The sequence below is a fragment of the Prionailurus viverrinus genome, chromosome C1 (assembly GCF_022837055.1).
Source record: "Prionailurus viverrinus isolate Anna chromosome C1, UM_Priviv_1.0, whole genome shotgun sequence".
Lineage (NCBI taxonomy): Eukaryota > Metazoa > Chordata > Mammalia > Carnivora > Felidae > Prionailurus > Prionailurus viverrinus.
The window spans coordinates 68007624-68029025 of record NC_062568.1 but is presented as its reverse complement, the minus strand read 5'-3'; the positions used below and the strand labels follow the sequence as shown (position 1 = coordinate 68029025).

At 35.2% G+C, this 21402-nt stretch overlaps 1 protein-coding gene across 12 annotated transcripts in view; it reads right to left on the bottom strand.

The window, feature by feature from the left end:
* Positions 1 to 21402, bottom strand: part of BAZ2B (bromodomain adjacent to zinc finger domain 2B) — a 424035-nt gene that overhangs the window by 180697 nt on the left and 221936 nt on the right. For 9 of the 12 annotated variants that reach the window (XM_047870147.1, XM_047870155.1, XM_047870154.1 and 6 more), the window contains exon 1: positions 7122 to 7426. The exons of 1 other annotated variant lie outside the window; for it this stretch is intronic. In XM_047870147.1, coding sequence (XP_047726103.1) covers positions 7122 to 7131 — 10 coding nt within the window. In that variant the 5' untranslated portion in view covers positions 7132 to 7426. Of the gene's footprint in view, positions 1 to 7121; positions 7427 to 21402 lie in introns of those variants that run through there. 2 more of the 12 variants (XM_047870151.1, XM_047870152.1) reach the window with 2 other exon arrangements.

Sequence of the window (21402 nt, the reverse complement as noted above, 5' to 3'; positions counted from 1 at the left end):
GGAAACATCTAGAAGAGACAAATTGATGGGGACAGAAAGTTGATTCAAGATTACCAGGGGTTGGGGAAAGGGGGAAATGGAGAATTAATTAGTGCTTAATGGTTACAGAGTTTCCATTTGGGTAATGAAAAAGTTTTGAAAATAAAGCAGTGACTGTCAGACAACATTGTAAATGTAATTAATGCCAATGAATTGTACGCTTAAAAATGTTTAAAATGGCAACTTTTATGTTATATATTTTTCCACAACTTAAAAAACTTAGTACTACTGAATATCCCAAATCATTGGATTATACACCCTAAATGGATAAATTGTAAATTGCAGTATGTGAAATATCTCAGGAAATATGTTATAAAATTAATGTTTGAAGTCTTTCTTCAATGCTTGAAGTTCAGGTCCCTTTTCCTTTTTCCAGACTTCCTTGGTCATTTTAGTGACCTTTCTCTTGTTCTCAAATCATATTTCACTTGTTTATATTACTTACTTAGCAATTAATCCTATCCTCTTTTTGGCATCACTGGTGTTTTAAAATTACTGTTATACATTTAAGATTTGATTATGCTTTGTTTATAGAACAAGATTAGATGCTCATATTATCAAATCAAGACCAATATTTCATATCTGTTTGTACTCTGTTTACCAAACAAGATTAGTAGTAGCTCAAATTGTCAAATTAGGACCCAGTAGTTCTCTGCCATCTTCTAATCTTCAAAAAAATAATACTACATTTGCACAAATATAGAGAGTAAAAATTTCAATAACAAATGTTAAGAGAAAGCAGTCTCAGAAAAATATGATTGGAATACTCATTTGCTGGGCACTCCACAATTAATCAAGGATGTAATAGATTTAGTTCAGTAGTAATTATTTATTTTAATGTTTTATTTATTTTTGAGAGAGAAAGAGAGAGACAGAGACAGAGTAAGAGCGGGAGGGGCAGAGAGAGGGGGAGACACAGAATCTGAAGTAGGCTCCAGGCTCTGAGCTGTCAACACAGAGCCCAATGCAGGGCTCAAACCCATGAAACCTGATATTATGACTGAGGCAGAAGTCAGACGCTGAACTGACTGAGCCACACAGGTGCCCCTAGTTCAGTACAATTATTAAAAATAGGCAATAGGATACTTTCACCAGAAAATTTTCTGACCATTTTTCTTTTTCCCCAAAGACACTATACAAATAAAAAATAAAACAAAATAGGTGAGGAATATACAAACATTTAACATATATGCTAATATTTTTTTATGCCTAAGTAGATGTGTTTAGGATATCTACTTCTAATCCTGAAAAGAATTAACTAAAACATGAGATTATACAGATAATTAAGTTACAACAGCCAACCAAAATTTTTGTTTACTGAAAAAGCTCATTTAATGATTACAGCAGTCTTGGGGCACCTGGATGGCTGAGTCAGTTAAGTGGCCGACTTCAGCTCAGGTCATGATCTCATGGTTTGTGATTTTGAGCCCCATGTCGGGCTCTGCACTGACAGTTTAGAGCGTGGAGCCTGCTTCAGATTCTGTGTCTCCCTCTCTCTTTCCCTCCCCCACTCGTGCTCACTCTCTCTCTCTCTCTCTCTCTCTCTGCCTCTCAAAAAATAAATAAATGAGAAAAAAAATTAAAAAACAATTATAGCAGTCTTAAATTATACATAAGTATTTTGGGGTATAAAATGAAAAAGAAGGTAGACTTTAGAAAAAGAAATAGGAAGGATAAATATCTTTTTTTTCTTGTGCCTTTGAAAAATAGCATAAAAATTTGAGAAATATATAAAACAGTGCACTTGGAATAAAGTCATATAGTTATAGAACAGAAATATAAAGACTAGGTAAATTTCCTACATATGTCTTTAGTATATGCTTAAAACAACCTGTTAGGCATACAGACTATTTTAATCCACAGTGGAGTTTTTAATTGGTACTTTTAAAAATGTGCAAAATGCTTTTGTTAAAATATTTCTTTTCTACAGAATGTCTGAATGACCTTCTCTTAAGTGTGCTTTTAAAAACATATCATAAATTATATAAATTATATTTTGATCTAAAGGCAAATGTTTAAGCTTTTAAAGTATAGCATCAGTACCTCAAAAGTAAATCTGTTCCAATGAACAAGTATGTTTCTATTCTTTACTGAAGTAGAATGACTTATATTCACTTTTACAGTGAAAATATCCACTGACATCTCAGAGAATATTGCTTTTCCAGTCAGAAACACAGCTATTTATCAAATCACTTCCCCATAAAACAGCCAATAAAGGGAAGGAAACAAAAATAGGTTTCCATCAGATAAAATACATGAGTTAAACTCATTCTATATTAATTAAAAAGTCCTCATGCCCTTAATCTCTGAGGTTTTATAATTTACACATGACTCCAACAAACTTGGATTGTGATTTCAAGGTCACAGCATATTAGAAAGAGGGATAAAGATGATAATGATAGCAGCTGTAATTTTTCTAAGCGTGTATTAAGCACTACGCAGGGGGACAGGGCTGAGGGTGGAGGGACTGTCAGTAGTAGGTAATTGTATGAAAGTCGTGCAGAAATTAAAAAGAAAAACAAAACAAAACAAAACCCCCCAAAACAGCATCAACAAATGGCTTTAACTCTATGATGGAGAATCTATAAACCTTATGTCCCAAGGGTATCCCTATGTTACAATACAGGGTAACAAAAAAAGACAACTCCATGAAACCTTAAACAAACCCATCACTTAATATATCAACGACCTCAGGCAATTAGAATCTCCCTCAGACTTTCTCCAAGTGTAAAGTGGGATAATATTTATTTTATGGCACTATACTGAGAATTAACATATGTAATAGCACCCAGTACGACTGATTAATATAGTAGCCACTGAAATACTCTGAAAATTTAACTATCCAGAATAAATTGTTCTTTGAAATAAACAATTTTATTGCTTTCCAAAATATTATAACTTTTTAAATTTTTTTAATGTTTATTTATTTTTGGGAGAGAGGGAGAGCATGCGCGCGATAGTGGGGGAGGGGCAGAGAGACAGGGAGATACAGAATCCAAAGCAGGTTCCAGGCTCTGAGCTGACAGCACAGAGCCCGATGCGGGGCTCGAACTCCTGAACTGGGAGATAGTGACCTGAGCCAAAGTCAGACACTTAACCAAAGTCAGACACTTAACTGACTGAGCCACCCAGGCGTCCCAAACATTATAACTTTTTAGATGTTACTCTGGAGTTTGTAAATACATAAAGTAGAAAATGCCAAGATTCATTTAAGTGTATGAAGAATGCTCTCAAATCTCATCATAAGGCACCTCTTTGACCAGGTTAAGTCCAATTCATTCTTTAGCCTCAGTTTAGATAGTATCTCTTCTGGAAAGCCTTCCCACGATCTCTACTTGCATATCTTCCAGACACTTAAAAATCTATCACATCCCAAACCGAAGTCCTGAATGCCCATCTCTATCCCAGACTTGTTCCATCTGAATACCTTCCCCATTTCACAGCCAATGGTAACACCATCCTTCTAAGTTGCTCAGCCAAAAACCTTAGAGTCATTTGTCTTCTTTTTCTCATATCCCACACCCAATCCACTGAAAGACCTTTTTGCTTGTACCTTAAAAACATCCAGAATTTGCTACCAACTTCAGTCAGATTATTCTATTAGCTTTCTAACTAGTGGTCAATGCCACGAGTCTCAAAACAGCAACTGGAGTGATCCTTTAAAACTATAAGACAGATTTACTGATAGCCCTGCAATGGCTCCTCAAAGTCGTTGTAGTGGTCTGTAAAGTCCTATATGAAATGACCCTTCTACCCATTACCTACTCTCCTTCCCCCCTCACTCTGCTCTAATCACAATGGTTGCTGTTCATTACTCTGAACAATTGACATATATTCCTGCCTCAAGCCCTCTACCTGGAAGGCTCTTCCTAAAGATTTCCACATAGCTAACCAATTCCTTGGTTTTTGGTTAAATATCACCTTCTCTGTAAATCCCTCTTCAGCCTCTGCTACCCATCACCACCAAAGCCTTATTCTGCTCTACTTTTTCTATCTTCCATAACACTTGTCACCTTTAAACATGCTATACACTTTATTTATCATGCTTATTGTTTCTATCTACCCCACTATATGTTCCACAAGAACAGAGAGCTTTGAAAGTTTTATTTACTGATATATCCCATGTACCTAGAACAGCACACCAAATGCAAATTAAATATGTGAATAAAGGAATACATTAGAGGGATGCCTGGATGGCTCAGTCAGTTAAGCATCCAACTTCAGCTCAGGTCATGATCTCACAGTTTGTCAGTTTGAGACCCTCAGCAAGATCCTCTGTATCCCTTGCTCTCTGCCCCTCCCCCCACTCTCGCACACTCTCTCTCTCTCTCAAAAATAAACAAATATTAAGAAAAAAAAGAGAATACATTAGATACTTCTTGTGTTGCCTGCATCCTGCACTGACTAGTATTATATGTTATCACATTGTACTGTAATATGTAATAGCCTGTTAATTTTCTGCCGCTTCAACTAAACTGTTTCTTGAAACAAAGAATTTTATTTTGTTTTCCATTATTGTTGCTAGTACTTCCTTATAGTGCCTGACACTTAGTAAGTACTCTGCATTATTTAATAAATTGATGGGAAAAAAAAAACTATCTAAATCAAGGTGTAAGCACCTTACTATCTCCAAAATACAAACACAATGCTTAAAGGCATGACACCGAAGACTGAGTTCTGGATTCTGGATTCTGTTACTGTTTTTGGTCTGAATCTGGCCCTTACTGGCTAAGGAACACTGTTGAAATTATTTAAATTCCCTACCACTATTTCCTTATCAGTACAAATAGGAGTAATGATGGTATCTAAACCTCAAGTGATTATCATGAATATAAAATACAGGTAATAGTGAAGGAGTTCAGAACATGCAACACTAGCATATTGACTATTTTGAGTTAAAGGCACTTGAAAAAGAGTAAATATAAGGAAAGCAGATGACCTTCCTTCTTTTTCTTAAAAGCAAAAACTGAAATTCTTGTATGAAAGATGTCCTCCCTATACCAGAAGGAAAGTAGCACTCTTATCATCAAGGACAAAAAGTTGAGACTAAATTAATCCTACACAAACAGACTTTGTTAAAAATAATTATTCTCTCCCTTTGGCCTCTGCACATAGGTTAGTCACTTTTCCACAATTGCCTCTCTTTGTTCAACTTAATATAAAACAAGTAGGTTTTGCCATTTCTTTGGGTCATCATTTCTTATGCAGTCTCCCATGTCACACAAAACTTTTATTAAATACATGTGTATGCTTTTGTCCTGTTGATCTATTTTGAGTCCATTTAATTTTCAGGCGCAGACAAAAAGAACTCTAAAAGAGTAAAGGTAAATGTTTCTATCTCCTACAACAGAATTAGCTCAATGATTGGTACATATTAAGCAGTCAATAATTGAAATCTATTACTTGTTATTACAAATTAAATAGAGGAACTACCATAAGTCCTATTTCAATAACTTGACTAAGCTAAAATATTCACTAAATATAATCTTTAGAATCTCCTAGAAAGCACCAATAATATATATTAAAAATTATTGAGTTACCTAAAATAATTTTGATAAGCATTTTGGAAAAGAAAATACATTAACTCAACAAAAGTAGAATTATATTTATATTATCCCAGAATATTTTTAAGTATTTCTAGATGTTAGGTTCTAAACTATATTAAATAATTGTCTTTAATGTTTAATAATTTCATAATGTTTTCTTTTAAATGGCCAGGATACCTACTACTAGAGTTTAAAAATAAAACAACTTGGGGTGCCTGGTTGGCTCAGTCAGTTAAGCAGCTGCCGTCAGCTCAGGTCATGATCTCATGGTTCATGGGTTCGAGTCCTGCATTGGGCTCTGTGCTGACAGTTCGGAGCCTGGAGCCTGCTTCTAATTCCGTGTCTCCCTCTCTCTCTGTCCCTCCCATGCTCGTGCTCTGTCTCTGTCTCTCTCTCTTGAAAATAAATTAACATTAAAAAAATTTTTTTCTAATCAAATATCTTACTATTTAGATAAACTATGCTTATAGGCCTTTAATATATATGCACATTCTTCCTTCTACTCTGAATAATCTCATTTCCAGATATGAGACTTTTGAGAAAAAGATTTAAGTACATTTGTGACTCTTTACTAAATCACCTCCAAGGTTTTCACTTCTCATTTTAGTCATGTATCCAACAATAAATATAATCTTTTGGTAATGTTATATTAAGAACTGAGCAAAACTAACAATTCAGTCCAAATTAAAAGACCAATTTTATGGTGTTTATTTTAAACCTTATTTTCTCTTATTTTATAATAAAAATGTTTCTACTGTTTTATAATAGAAATAATTTTTCTATTATTTCCCTGCCTACTGTGACTCCTAAATGTTTTCCTACTCTATCTCCAGAGTCAGTTCTCCATTTTATAAAATACTTGTGAAAACTAATTTTCTTTATAGTTTGTACTGACACAAAGAAATAAACAAACATACACATTTTACTAAACACTCATATGGGCAGTAGACAAGAAAACTGAGGTAAGCAGTTTAGATGATTGTCCCAAGAACACAGATGGAGTGACTGCCAGCTTTAGGATTAAAACTAAGAAGCTCATTATTCCCTTCTTATATTCCGAGTACTTAATATTGTTTTTACATCACAAGGATCTCTTAACTAATCTAAAAACAATAATTTAATAATTAAAACAATTATCAATAATTATGACAAATGTAAACAGATTTATGAAATCTAGTAAACAAAAGTAAAATTAATTCATCCAAATATTCCCTGAAAAAACCTGATTTACCACATAAGTTGTTTTTAAATTTTTCCTTAGAGAGCCAAGAAAGTGGCAGTCGAATATAATTTATCATTTCAATGTCTTTTTAAAAAAACAATTTCTTGAACCAAAATCTACAATGAGTATATGAGACCACACAGAAATACTCTTCATTTAAAAAACAATTCTCCAAACTTAAAACACTAGTTTCAACTCTAATTGTAAACTTAAACTTCAGGATATATTTATAACACATATATCTATGAAAAGACAATGCTAAAAAGTAAAGAAAACACCAAATACTACTGCATTTACAAGAGAAAAAGACATACAGTATAACATTAACAGCTTACTGTGGAGAGTGGGTTTAATCAGGAAGTAGCCATTATCCTTTCGATTCAGAGCAGTGACAGCACTCCAAAACAACAAGCCGTGGTATTTTTCAGTTAAAAGGAATGAAAGAATACCTACTATTGTGTCCTAGCTTTGCTGACCCCAAAGGTCACCACATGTCTTTTAATCAAAAGCTATCATGAAAACATAATCCAAGTAAGCATTTACAATGCTCTATTTGTTGAAACACCTAAAATCTACCTAACACAACCTCTCTCCCTCAGTTACTCACAAAACATGGCTGTCTTATTCAGAGATTAGCAATTATTGTAATGAGATACTGTCGGAGAGGGTCAAATAGTACTTCCTGCAGTTTACACATCTTGATTTCCTGGTAAACAAACTGAAAGGCAGGTGGAGCACTTAGATCACCAGTAAACGTGAATGCTCACGTGACAAAACTAAGCCAGGTAAGGTAGATGTCTCAAGTAATCGCTCTTTTCTTAATTTTATTAACGTCAAAACAGACAATAAAGAGTTCCTTCTTCCTTTTTCTAAGGAGGGTTTATTCCTGACATGCATAGGCACAGTTTATAATAAGGAATGCTTGAAAATGAATCTGTTTAAGTAGGTTTTGAAAATTACTTCTGGCAAGTAAATTGTAAAAGACAAGGCAATGCTAACAAGGTATATTAAAAAAAAAAAACTAAGAATAACTGTTCAAACACCTGCTAAATATAAAGAAAAGTCTTTAAATTTCAACTGCTTCAAGAAAGTAGATAAAAGAAGTTTCTGAGTTATAATTAAATTTTAGTCAAAGCATAAACCTATTTTTATCAGGACAAGCTCCTACAAAAATATTACTTTATAATTTATGTGGCAGTCTTTGAAAAAAAACTATCTCAATTATCTGAATCAAAAAGTTTACACAACTCGAAGCTATTCCCAGCATCCTTTAAAATTCTTATTTCAAAAAGAAAACAAAACTGAAAATATTTATCTGTGAGCATCTCAAAAAAATATTGTTAGCTTGAAGACTAAGTTTTCTTGTCCCTAGTTTTTTTCCCCCAAAACGGCTGGTTTTTTCCCTGTCTGAAATTTCTAGTATAGGTGAACGAGGGTTGGTTTAAATTACCTAAGGGTATAAAGCAAACAAACACATACTCTGTCAACGTGATAAACTAATTCACTACTTTAAAAATATTTAGGCGATTTTTTTCTTAATCTACAAAATTGCATTTATCTTAATTCTATTTATATCAAGGCCATGCATGCATCTATTTCCTAACTACTAAGAACATAGACTGCTTTGATTTTAAGGCAAAAAGCTCTTAATGACCCTTTTACAACAATATAATCATATCACGGCATTAAATTATATTATTTAAATCATATTTACTCTATTTGCAAATAAAATTCTTATGTACTGAAATAGAAAACAAAATAAATTAATAACAGAACACCCAAGTATAGAAAATTGTGCCAAGAGTACAGAAACTCAGAATGGGTCTCATTTACAAACAATATGTGTCATTGGAATGGAGTATGTATTCAATATTAAACATTAACACAAGTCGCTAATCACCACCTTTACTACAATGACACATGAAATAGACAGCAAATTTTCATAAAACTATGACTAAGGAGGAGTTAACAAGTCCAGCTGAATTTCTTGGTCAAATGAAATAATTCAAATATTCTACAGTTACCTGAAAAACAAAACAAAGCCCTTACTTATTTCCTTTATAGAAAATTTAATATATAATTCATAATTAAATATGTAGCTTTGACTGTGATTCATATACCAAAACAAAAGTAAAGTTTAAATTAGAAAATTATCAGTTCAGTTAATTCAAAGATCCACGACTATCTTAGCTTTCTATAATAAGTCAAATTTAGAGGACAATGAAATAAAAATATAAAGGTAACGAAGATAAATTTGAAATTTTGTTTCATTCAAGATGGCTTTTACCAACAAGCAGCAAGTTTTGGTATTAAGAATTTACAATTCAGCTGAAAGGGCTGGGGCAAAAACCAGGGTAATATATGTGGTCCTCTGTGAGCCAGAAAAAGACCCCTCTGAGCTCACATATGAGAAAAAGGCACTCTTTCCTCCTCTAGGATGTATTTCAGCCTTACTTGTTTCTCTCAAGTCAGGCACTCTTGTGTAGGCACACTTAGCACAATGAGCTATACCTGGTAGCCCTGTATAGGCAAAAAGCTTCAGAAAGGATTCCCCTGCCCCCCTGGCAAGTCTAAGAAACCACACAGGAGATTAGTCATCCATGACTTAAGAAATTTATACAGAAAGAAAAAAGGAGACAGGGGAGGGGACACCAGGGAGAAAGGTTCCTGCTTTTATTTGCTTGTCTTCTGCTGGCAATAAATAAGCTTTTATTGGTTATTTATATCCCATTTTATTCCAAAATAATTTAATGTGACTTACAGAAATATGAGTAGTAGAACAGATGCTTTCAAAATATAAATTAACATGAATAAAGGGAAAAATAAGAGGAAGGAAGATGAAACACAAGGTAAACTTGAAACACAGAAACACCTATCACAGTTGCCTTACACAATTCTAAGATGTGGGTGGTTCAGCTCTGAGCTACCTAGCTATGGAAGTAAAGTGGGAAACAAGATCAAATTACAAAATTTTAATTCTCTGTAAGATGTGTTACAAACCAGCACCAAGGCTTTTCCTAGCACTCTGAATTGAGAGAAATTTCTTTTATACTTTTTAATAAAGTAACACTGGACAATTCAAATTTTTTTTCCCACAGCATCTTTACAGAAATTAAATAACAAACTTCATATGAAAGTTTCTTTTAACATTTCCTTAGCACAATGAAAAGTTACCCAGAAAATAAGCCATCTTGCTAGGAAAGCTTCTGTAATTTGTCTAATCTGTTTTTTTTTTTTTTAAACAAACACTAACCATCCCCAAGGATCTCTTGTTGAATTCACAGTCTACTCTCATGTTCCAAATTCATACTTTATTTTCTAAATTCAGGTTCTTTTGCTGGATGAGCAAGTAAAAACAGGGCATGCAAGCTCTAACTGTGGTTCCACATCAGACAAGGGAAGACACTGGTAGTTAGGTAAATCTAGATACTTAAAAGGGAACTTCTCTTTTTTTTACTTACAATAGTTCCTCTCTTCTTTGTTAGTGACTTTCCATAATCCTGCTCAATCCAACAGCCTGAGAGCCCAATCTATGATGACTTTTAGTGCTCCTTAGTTTGGTATTTCCAACTAGGGTAAAGAAATCTGACTTAGGGTTTCTAGATTCCTAAGTTGTCATTCAGTCTGCACCAGTTTAGATTCATTTTAGAGCATGATTTTTGAGTGCTTTTACAGCATTTGCTTTTAATATTCTTGGTTGGGGGAGGAATGGAAGACAGTAGTGAAATTAATACAAACAGAATTCCTATCTCTCATTTTATTATACAAGAAAAACAAAGTTGGCAATGGTAGTATCTCAAAATACCACATATCTGGACTGAATACCACTAAAATTTAACAATGTTACAATCTGATTTTCACATGTGGCAAATCACATCTTCCATTACAGCTGAGTTGGTTGCTTCTCAGTCTCCCCAAGATGCCAAATTTATGTTCTGTTTCCCATTGCTTTTCCACCTCATTATCAGCTTAGACCTTATCACTTTCAGCATTCTCCTCTCTCACAGCCTGACTATTTGGTCCCATGAAACCTTCTTTCTCTACTTGATTTAGCTCTATATTATTCTCTAATTATTTTAGGAATCTCCCTTACTAAATTTGGTAATTCCTTATTCTATATTACTGACTGTGAATCATAAGATGCAAACACCTTAAGTACAAATTAACTTACGCATTAATAAACTGCTGTACATATTTATTACAGCTCATGTTTGTCCAACATGACCAAGATATTTATTAAGATTGCATCAGGTGAGCCAGAGGCCATTTTTTACTATATAGGTAATTTCTAAATGGTGTACACAGTCAACCCATATTAAATCAAACCTTAGGCTTTTCTACTTTCAAGATGGTCTAAGGAATTTTAGTTGTAAGAACAACTTTTGAGAACACTGCCAAAAATCAAACAGATTTGATAAAATTGTCAGACCTAAAAATGACCAAAATTAAATTATAACCGTGTCTAATATAGTTTGGTCCATATTTGAACTCATATACATAACCCAAAGAGTTAGGCAGCCTACTCCCTTATTAAATGAACTTTTTCAATGTGTAGCCACTAAAATGTGTTATATCTGAATTTCCTCTTTTATGAAAATTCAATCTAAGTATATAGATAACCTCAATGTTCAATTTTCGCTATTGCAAAAGGTAGCGGTATTTACATTTGGCATAATGTGTACACTTGCTTAACATTTTTCTTGCGATAATAAAAAGCACTTCTAACATTTAAAAATGTTAGAAAGCATATGCTTAAGAAGCTCATGTCAATTAGCTTAAATCAATCAAGATTATATTCTAGTCATTTAAAAAGTTATAGGATAATTAAAATGGTCACAATATTAACCGCCTTATAATTGTTTACCTCAAAGAACAAAAGTAGAAAACATATGTCTAAAATAAATCGAAAAGCTTTCAAACCAACTAAACAACAAAAGAAAGAATATAATCCAATTTTCTCTCTTTTCCTAAAAAGCAAACTGGAAAGAAGAAACCAAAGGAAGCTACAAATATATATTTTTTCATTTATTGCCACATAATAGATACACGCAGAGCCAGTGAGAATACAATATTCATTTTGCTGCAGAAGAACAGACATTGCATAACAATGAGATTTGCTAATGAAATCAACCATCAACCTGGAATACATATGTATTAAACCAAGACCTCAGTGTCATTTTCTTTTTGCATCGTTTGTTCTTTCTTTCATTTTCTTCTTGACCTTGTCAGTATTTTTGTCCTTTAGATTTCGGAACTTTGGTAAAGCAAAATCAAGACTATAATATCATAGTGTAATGCTTTTTATTCATCACATTTATTTTTAATGTAAATTCCAATTGTTCTGCTTCTATCAGCACTATTAATGTACCTTACGAAAAAAAAAAATCAATGGATGCTACCAGAAGAAACAAAGGAGGTTTATTTCTATACAAAATAGTTGGATCAGATCTGAAAAAAACTTTTATCAAGACTTGACATAAAATTCCACATAACAATTTTTAGAGCAATATTAGTGCTTGCTTATGTAATAAGAAATTTAAAAAAGAATATATTTTGAAGTCATTTTTGTAATAATATAAATCCTCCAGCAATTTCTACTACAGAGAGTTATTAAGTGAAATAATGTGGGGCTGATAGAATAACTATCAACATGCAAATTATTCTAATGCTTTTAGATTAAAATCATAATTTTTCTCCCCAAAAATGCTCTGCTGTCCTGGTCTACAAAGTTAATCAACAATTTCCATTAATCAAAAGTAAATAATTCTGACAGTTTTCTTAAAAATTTATTATTTTAATTTATGATTTAGTTATTACATATTTCTGTAAAGGCCCAAAAGACTATGAAAGTACTTGATATTATATATCTTTTTTAAAAAAGCACTAATGTCCCTCATAATTAATTAATTTTTTTTTTTTTTTAGTATAACCTATTTAACTAAATGACTGTCCTATTGGTTGACTGTTTACACAATTAGGTTTTTCAATTCATGTGTGCTACAAATAAAATGAACAGACTAACCTGCTGTGGCATATAATTGCTACTAATTCATGATAATAACAACTTTTAAAAATAGCAATACTTATACCAATTAAAACAGCCTTAGTCAAACAAAATTAAGTTCTCTGTTTTTATTTTTGTAGTACCTTAATATCTAACCTCAAACAATATCCTTCAATATCTGTTGTAAAAGTAAACTGAATATTCCTTATAATTTAAACTGTCTGAAAGTTGCTACTGATAGTCGAAGAGTTCTCCAGACTATTTTAAAAACCATGAAGGATGATTTTAAGCAAAGAAACACATAATCACAGAACAATCATTAATCCACACACAAAGTATTTCCTTAAAAAACCCAGAAATTTCTATTAAAATGACAAAATATGAAGACGACCATAGGGAAACAGCCAGTTGAGACAAATATTTATGGCAATACTGAAAACCTACTTTCACTCAGGCAAAGGGGCAAAGGATACAATCCTAAAATGTAGTCATGGGATTTGGAAGGTCATCTAGCTCCTTGCTACTAAAAGTGTGGTCCACAGACGACCAACATTCCAGCTGCTTCTTAGAAATGAAGATTCTCAAGCCCCCACCCAAACCTACTGAATCAGAATCTTACGTACCTTAAAAGTGAAGAAGCCATGGTCTAGAAAATTCTTCAGCCTACCTAAGAATTTGTATACCAATTCCAGTGACTTCTGATATTCTAACAACTCCTCAAAAATCCACAGTAAAATGCAGAACATTCAGAGGATGAACAATTTACTTGTCATACTCAAAGTCCATTACCTAGCATTTGCTTAATGACTTGAAGTTTCATACTCATATGGAAACTAATTAGACAATAAATTATATTTAATATAAAAAAATAAGTTTCATATTCCTATTGACTACTGATTTGACATTTGTGGTAATAAAAGAATAAGGGGGCAAGAATAATATCTTTTATGTAAGATCTTAGAAAATATTAAATAAATGGTAAAACAGCAGTATTTACATATCCTTAGCAATTATTTAAAATTTTTCAACAGAAGAGTTATTTCTTAAATAGAATCTTGTGAGGAAGCCCCACAGAGTAAAAAATAAACGAAGGCCTACTCTTTGGGGCCAAGGAGGCACCCAGCAGTAGCCAAGGCATCTCAACAGAACTACCTCATATGTTTCTTCAGAGTACAGTTTGAAAAACTCTGACTTAAAGAAACTATTTGAGAGCCTAAAAACAAACTGAACAACTGTTACACTGATCACAAATAAAATTTGCTGTTCATCAAAGTAAAATCTTAAAGATCACTATACTATAGAGAAACCTGTTTACTTTATTCTGTGGTGTTTTAAACTAAGAACACTAGATTGAATTACATAATAAAGCATTTTTTTTGTTACTCAAATTGATCTTTCCCCAAAGTGTTCTAATTGGCGCAGCTAGATTTCCACTAATATGAGATCTTTAATTTAATTATTTTAGTTAATAGTATGCCTACCATTATACGAGACATTATGTGAAGTGCTACAAGGGCAACATAGATGAATGGACCAAGTATTCTACTGATCACCTTGGAAGGGTTAAGACAAATATATGGGATATAACAAGTGCCATAAAAGCAATATAACTATGGAAACATAATTAACTGAGGACCTCAGAAAAGGCTTCATGAAAGGTGACATCTGAAGCAGACTTTGAAAAGTGTGTAGGATTTTGAAAGGCAAAGGTGGCTGTGTTAGAGGAACTAGAAAAAATGGCATCATTTAAAAAAAATTTTTTTTAATGTTTATTCATTTTTGAGAGACAGAGAGAGACAGAGCATGAGCGGGGAAGGGGCAGAGAGAGACGGAGACACAGAATCTGAAGCAGGCTCCAGGCTCTGAGCTGTCAGCACAGAGCCTGACGCAGGGCTGCAACTCACGAACTATGAGATAATGACCTGAGCCAAAGTCAGTCACTCAACCGACTGAGCCACCTAGGTGCCCTGAAAAAATGGCATCTTCAGTGGAGAGAAGACATACGCTGAGAAGCAGAAGCTGAAAAGGTCTGGGTATATTTGAAGAACAGCCTGAGGCAGCTTGTACGCTCCCTAACCAGAATCTAAGGTGCCTGGGTGGTTGGGTCAGTTAAGTGCCCAACTCTTGATTTCCACTGAGGTCATGATCTCACGGTTTGTGAGCTGAAGCTCTGTGTTGGGTTCTGTGCTGACAGCACAGAGCCTGCTTGGGATTCTCTCTCTCTCCCTCTCTTGCTTGGGATTCTCTCTCTCTCTCCCTCTTTTTCTGTTCCTCTCTTGTCGGTGCACACACACTCTCTCTCAAAATAAATAAAGAAACTTAAAAAAAAAGAATCATGAGTTGTTCATTTTATGACAGTAACACCCATAGAACTCAAGTGTTAATATACCTGTATAGTCCTGTAAGAGCATTAAATACCTGTTTGAATGAATTAATCAATCAATGAATGAATGTAATCTACTATGGCTAGTATATATGGCATATGTAGAAAATAGTGGGAGATACGGCTGAAAAGGTAGTTTATGACCTTATTGGAGACAACCCTGAATACTATATTAAGTACTTAAATTTAATGCTGCAAACAATGGTAAGCCACCTGCATTAGAAATATTGATCTGGCAGTGTTAAATAGGATGGATTGGGACAGGAAGAGAGTTCCAATAGGGATACTGAAATGTTCAGTCTGTTGCAATAGTTTAGGCAAGAGGTTGTGGGAGTAGAATCAGAAATACAAAGATGAGTATGAAAGACAAGAATAATCAATTTTTTTTCCATTAGGCAGTCAAAGTAGAGCAAGAAATAAAAAAAATTATAGGGTCACCTGGGTGGCTGTTGGTTAAGCGTCCAACTTTGGCTCAGGTCATGATCTCACACTTGTGAGTTTGACCGCTCGTGAGTTTGAGTCCCAAGTCAGGCTCTGTGCTGGCAGCTCAGAGCCTGTAGCCTGCTTCGGATTCTGTGTCTCCCTCTCTTTCTGCTCCTCCCCTGCTCATGCTCTCTCTCTCTCTCTCTCTCTCTCTCTCTCTCTCTCTCTCTCTCTCAAAAATAAACACTAAAAAAAAATTTTTTTTAATTTATATTATAGAAGTAAAACCTGTTGGACTTCATAGCAGGTTCTATATATAGGGAGTGGGAAGGGAAAAAGTAAAGAAATCCCAAAAGTTTGCAAGAATGTAAAACAGGAAATCTCTTACGCACTACTGGTGTAAACTGGTATGACCAGCTAGAAAAAATTAATATGTTATAAAATCAAAGCTGTACATAGTCTATATCACAGTAATTCCACTTCTACATATATAACCCAGAAAACTCACACATGTGCATAAAGGGACATATACAAAAATGTAATTTGCAGCACTATTTTTATAATGAAATATTGGAAAATGAATAAATTAAAAGACTGTAGAATGCTTATATAATGAAATAGTATAGAGGAATTAAATGACCTAGAGCTACACATTTTAACATAGATATATATCTTTAATAAGAGAAGATGAATGGTTTTATGAATGATCAATGAAACCAGTCTCTGGAGGACAATGAAAAGGGAAAAAAGTTAAAAAAAAAAAAAACAAAACATGAATAAATTCTTAGGTTTAGTGTGGAGGGGAAATAGGTTTTTTGTTTGTTTTTACCAGGACTTATTATTTTACAAATGGAAGTGTGTACCTTTGACCACCTTCAATCATTTTGCCCATCCCCCACCTCTGGCAACCAACAATCTATGCTTTGTATCTATGAGTCCCAATTTTTGTTCCTTTTGTGTGTGTTTTGGGGTTTTCCTTGTTTTTTTTTTTTGTTTTAGATTCCACATGTAAGTGAGATCATATGGTATTGGTTTTTCTCAGTCTCACTTCACTTAGCACAATGCTCTCAGGGTCCATCCATGTTGTCAAAAATAGCAGGATTGCCTTCTTTTTGTGGCTAATATTCCATTGTATATAATTACCCATTCATCCATTGATGGACACTTAGGTTATTTCCATGTCTTGGGTATTATAAGTAATGCTGCAATGAACATGGGAGTATCAGGCAAACTTTTTTTCTCAGAGGTGGGTGGAGAGGTAGAAGAAGAAAAAAAACATAGTTTTCTATCCTTTAATTTTTGAAATAACTATATATGTATAGAAAGTTGCAAAACTTTACATAACTATAGCACAATATCAAAACCAGTAAACTAACTACAATGTATATGTATAGTTCTGTCATTTTATCCTATGTGTAGATTCATGTAACCAACACTGCAATCAAGATATGGAACTATCCCATCATCACAAAGATCTCTCTCATGACACTCTTTTACAGTCACACCCAAACCTCTCCTTCAGCATCCCAAATCCTGATAACCACTAATTTGTTCTTGAACTCTATAATTTCATCTTTATATAGGTGGAATCACAGTGACCTTTTCAGTTTGGCTTTTTTCACTCAACCTAATGCCCTTGAGATCTATCCAATTGTTATGTGTATCAATAATTGGAACCTTTTTATTGCTGAGTAGTACTGCACAAAATGGACATACCATACTGTCTTTAGCCATTCACTTATTTATTTTATTTATTTATTTTTAATTTTTTAATTTATTTTTGAGAGACAGAGAGAGACAGAGTGTGAGCAGGGGAGGGCACAGAGAGACAGAAAGACACAGAATCTGAAGAGGCTCCAGGCTCCGAGCCGTCAGCACAGAGCTCCACGCGGGGCTTGAACTCACAAGCTGTGAGATCATGACCTGAGCCGAAGTCGGACGCTTAACCGACTGAGCCACCCAGGGGCCCCTAGCCATTCACCTATTGCAAGACATTTTGGTTGTTTCCAATTTTGGCTATTACAAATAAAGCTGCAATGAACAAATATATACATTTTGCTGGGATATATGCTCAGGAGTGTGGTGGTGGTTTGGTCATGTAGTAAGGGTATGTTTAGCTGTTTGTTTCTTTTTTTTTTTTTTTTTTTTAAATAAACTGTCAAACTCTTTCCCAGAGTGGTTGTACCATTTTACATTCCTAACAGCAATGTATAAAAGTTCCATTTTTCTCCACATCCTTGCCAGCATTTGACGTATGTCACTATGTTTTATTTTGGCTGTTCTGATGCGTGAGTAGTGATAGCTCATTTGTGCATTTCCCTGATGGCTTGTGATGTTGAACGTCTTTTCATGTACTCACCTGATATCTGTACATTCTCTTTGGTCACATGTTTCTTCGTCTCTTTTAGCCATTTTCTAACTGGACTGTTGGCATTTTTACTGTTGAGTTTGAGAGTTTTTATATATCTGAGATATAAGTACTTTGTCAGATTTGTGGTTTTCAAATATTTTCTCCTAGTATGTAGCTTGTGTTTTGGAAAGCAAAAGGTTTTAAGTTTTATAAAGTCCAAATTACTGATCTCCACTGATTTTTTTTTTCTTTTATGGATTTTGTGTCATGTATAAGAACTCTTCACCAAGTTAGGTCCCATAGATTTTCCCTTATGTTTTCTTCTAAAAGTTTTATATATTACATTTAATTTTATAATCCAAACAGATTTTAAACTAGAAAAAGGAGAAAATGATAAATCTGTCTATCAGAAGGTTTTCAACTACTTAATAGACTTAATTTCAACATTTATTTGGTATCCTATTACAGCAAAACACTTAAGATACATACAAGGTATAGGATCTAAAGAGTGGATACAACATATATTTTTATTTTATTCTTACAAGTGCTTTGTCAGAATTATACATCGGTGCACCTGACTTAGGAAGAACTTGTACGTGTTCTTGGGGGAACCTGTTACAGCTGTTCTAAACCTTTAAGAGTGGAAAAATTAGTCTACTCACCAAAAGAAGGCTGTGTCAGGAAGAGATAACAGCACTGAACAAAGGCAAAAGAACTGTATGTCCACTGCATGCTTCAGGAAGTATACATGGTCTTAAAGTTAGAGAGTACTAAGTATGGGAGATTTAGGCAAAATTTTGGATGTAGGCAGGAGACAGATTATGGAAGATTTCATATGCCATGCAAATTAGATTGAATTTTATTCTGTTTGATGGGACGCTAGTAAATTATTTTAAGTAGGTGAATAATCTAGTTAGATTTGTGATGTCAATTAAATTGTCACTGAGTGGATGATGAATTTGGACACAGCAAGACTAGAGGCAGAACCACCAGTTGGGAGGCGATAGTGACATCCTAAGTAAGGCATGATGCAAACCTACCTAAAGATTTAAGCATCGTAAATAGAAAAGAAAGGATGGATTTGAGAAATATTTAAAGAAAAAAAAAAAGAACTATAGTCTTCGTTATGAAAACAGGCAGGGAGAGGTGTTGACTTAAGGTAAACAGAGAAGTTATGAAACAGCATTTGTAGAAATGCTTTTATTAACTTTTAGTTAACTCATAGTTAACCTGTAGTATTAGATAACACAGTATTTACCGTGGCATGAAAAACACTAGTACCATAAGACGATCTTTGAAGGGAGGGTCAAATGAGTTGGAGATTCACAAAACATAATTTTAAAAAATTATGTTTATTTATTTTTGAGACACAGAGAGACAGACAGACAGAGACACAGAGTATGACTGGGGGAGAGGCAGAGAGAGAGGGAAACACAGAATCTGAAGCAGGCTCCAGGCTTTGATCTGTCAGCATACAGCCTGATGTAGGACTCAAACCCACAAGCCGTGAGATCATGACCTGAGCTAAAGTTGGAAGCTTCAGGACTGAGCCATCCAAGCACCCCTTAGATTCACAAAACTTATTAGCACATTAAAAGATGCACAGAAACAGCTTTTAAAATGAATTTTGTAACTTTAACATTAACCCTATGTTTTCCAAACTTATTTGACCATGGAACTGTTTTTCATGCAATGCTCACTCCATACAACCAATGCTCTACTGAGACTACTTTGGGGACTGCTGGTTTAGCAACAATGTGGGCTTTGGTTAAGCTTAGAACATAATTTTTTTAAGTCTTCCCTTAAAAAAAGAATTAAATCTCAAATGTACGTTTAGGTGAAACTTCTATGACTTCATTTATTATTCTCCATTGGCTCACACCACTTCAGTCATGCTGGTTTCCTTATTGTTCTTCAAATATGCCCAACATAGTCTCCCTTAATGTCATTGCATTTACTGCTTTCCTTGGAATAGTCCTCACTTAGATATACGCATGACTTGCTCCCCAAACGTTCTTATGATCCTTGTTAAACTGTCATCTTATTAGACAGGGCTTCACTGACCACCCTGAAAGAAATACTAATTCCACAACCCTTGCACTCATGACCTGTTATTTGCTTCATCTCTCTTCAGTGTTGGTTGTCATCTCACATATTAAATATCAACTTATTAGCCACTATCCCTTTTGCTCATAGACTATAAGCCCCATGAGTGCAGAGTCTGTTCTGCTCACTGCCTTATCCTCAGCACTTGCATGTACTAAGCACTCAATAATTCACTATTGAATAATTCACTAATCATCATTTAACCTCTCCCATAGGTTATTTACTTCATAACAAAAAAAATAATGGGGGAGCATCTGGCTGCCTCAGTTGGTAGAACAGATGTCTTGTGATCTCAGGGTTGTGAATTCAAGCCCTATGTTGGGTGTAGAGATTATTTAAAAATAATAATAATTAAATTAAAATTAAAAATAGATAATGGGTAAAATAGCTACCTATCAACATATCCATTAATAGGAACAGTATTGGAAGATGGCGGCCTAGGAGGACGCTGGGCTCACCGCGCATGCTCCTGATCACTTAGCTTCCACCTACACCTGCCTAAATAACGCCAGAAGACTAGCAGAATGGAGTCTCTGGAGCCAAGCACAGACGAGAGGCCCATGGAAGAGGGTAGGAAGGGCGGAGAGTCGGTGCACACTCCACGGACTGGAGGGAGGGAGCCGGGGCGGAGGGGCAGCCCGCCTGCCAAGCAGAGCCCCCGAGTCTGGCTGGCAAACGCGGAGGGGCCGGACGGAGTGTCTTCCGACAGCAAGCGGGACTCGACATCTGGAAGGTTATAAGCTAACAGCTCTGCTCGGAGAACAGGAGGGCTGGAGGACAACGGGAGGGAGAGTTGTTCAGCCCCGGATGACAGAGCTCAGCTTGGCGGGGAACAAAGGCGCTCGCCAGTGCCATTTCCCTCGCCCACCCCCCAGCCAAAATCCCAAAGGGAACCAGTTCCTGCCAGTGAACTTGCTTGCACCGCACAAACACTCAAGCTGTGCTTCTGCGGATCCATCCCTCTGGCGGGTATGACTCCCTCCTGGTGCCGCAGGGCCCCTCCCAAAGCGGATCTCTGAAGGAAAAGCGAGCTGAGCCTGCCTCTCCCACCCCTGTGCACCTTGCCCATCCACCCCAGCTAATACGCCAGAATCCCGGCACCACAAGCCTGGCAGTGTGCAAGTAGCTCAGAAGGGACACACCATACCACAGTGAATCCCACCCCTAGGAGAGGGGAAGAGAAGGCACACACCAGTCTGACTGTGGCCCCAGCGTTGGGCTGGGGGCAGACATCAGGTCTGACTGCAGCCCCGCCCACCAATGCAAGTTATTCAAGACAGCACGGGGGAAGTGCCCCGCAGTCCGCACCACTCCAGGGACTATCCAAAA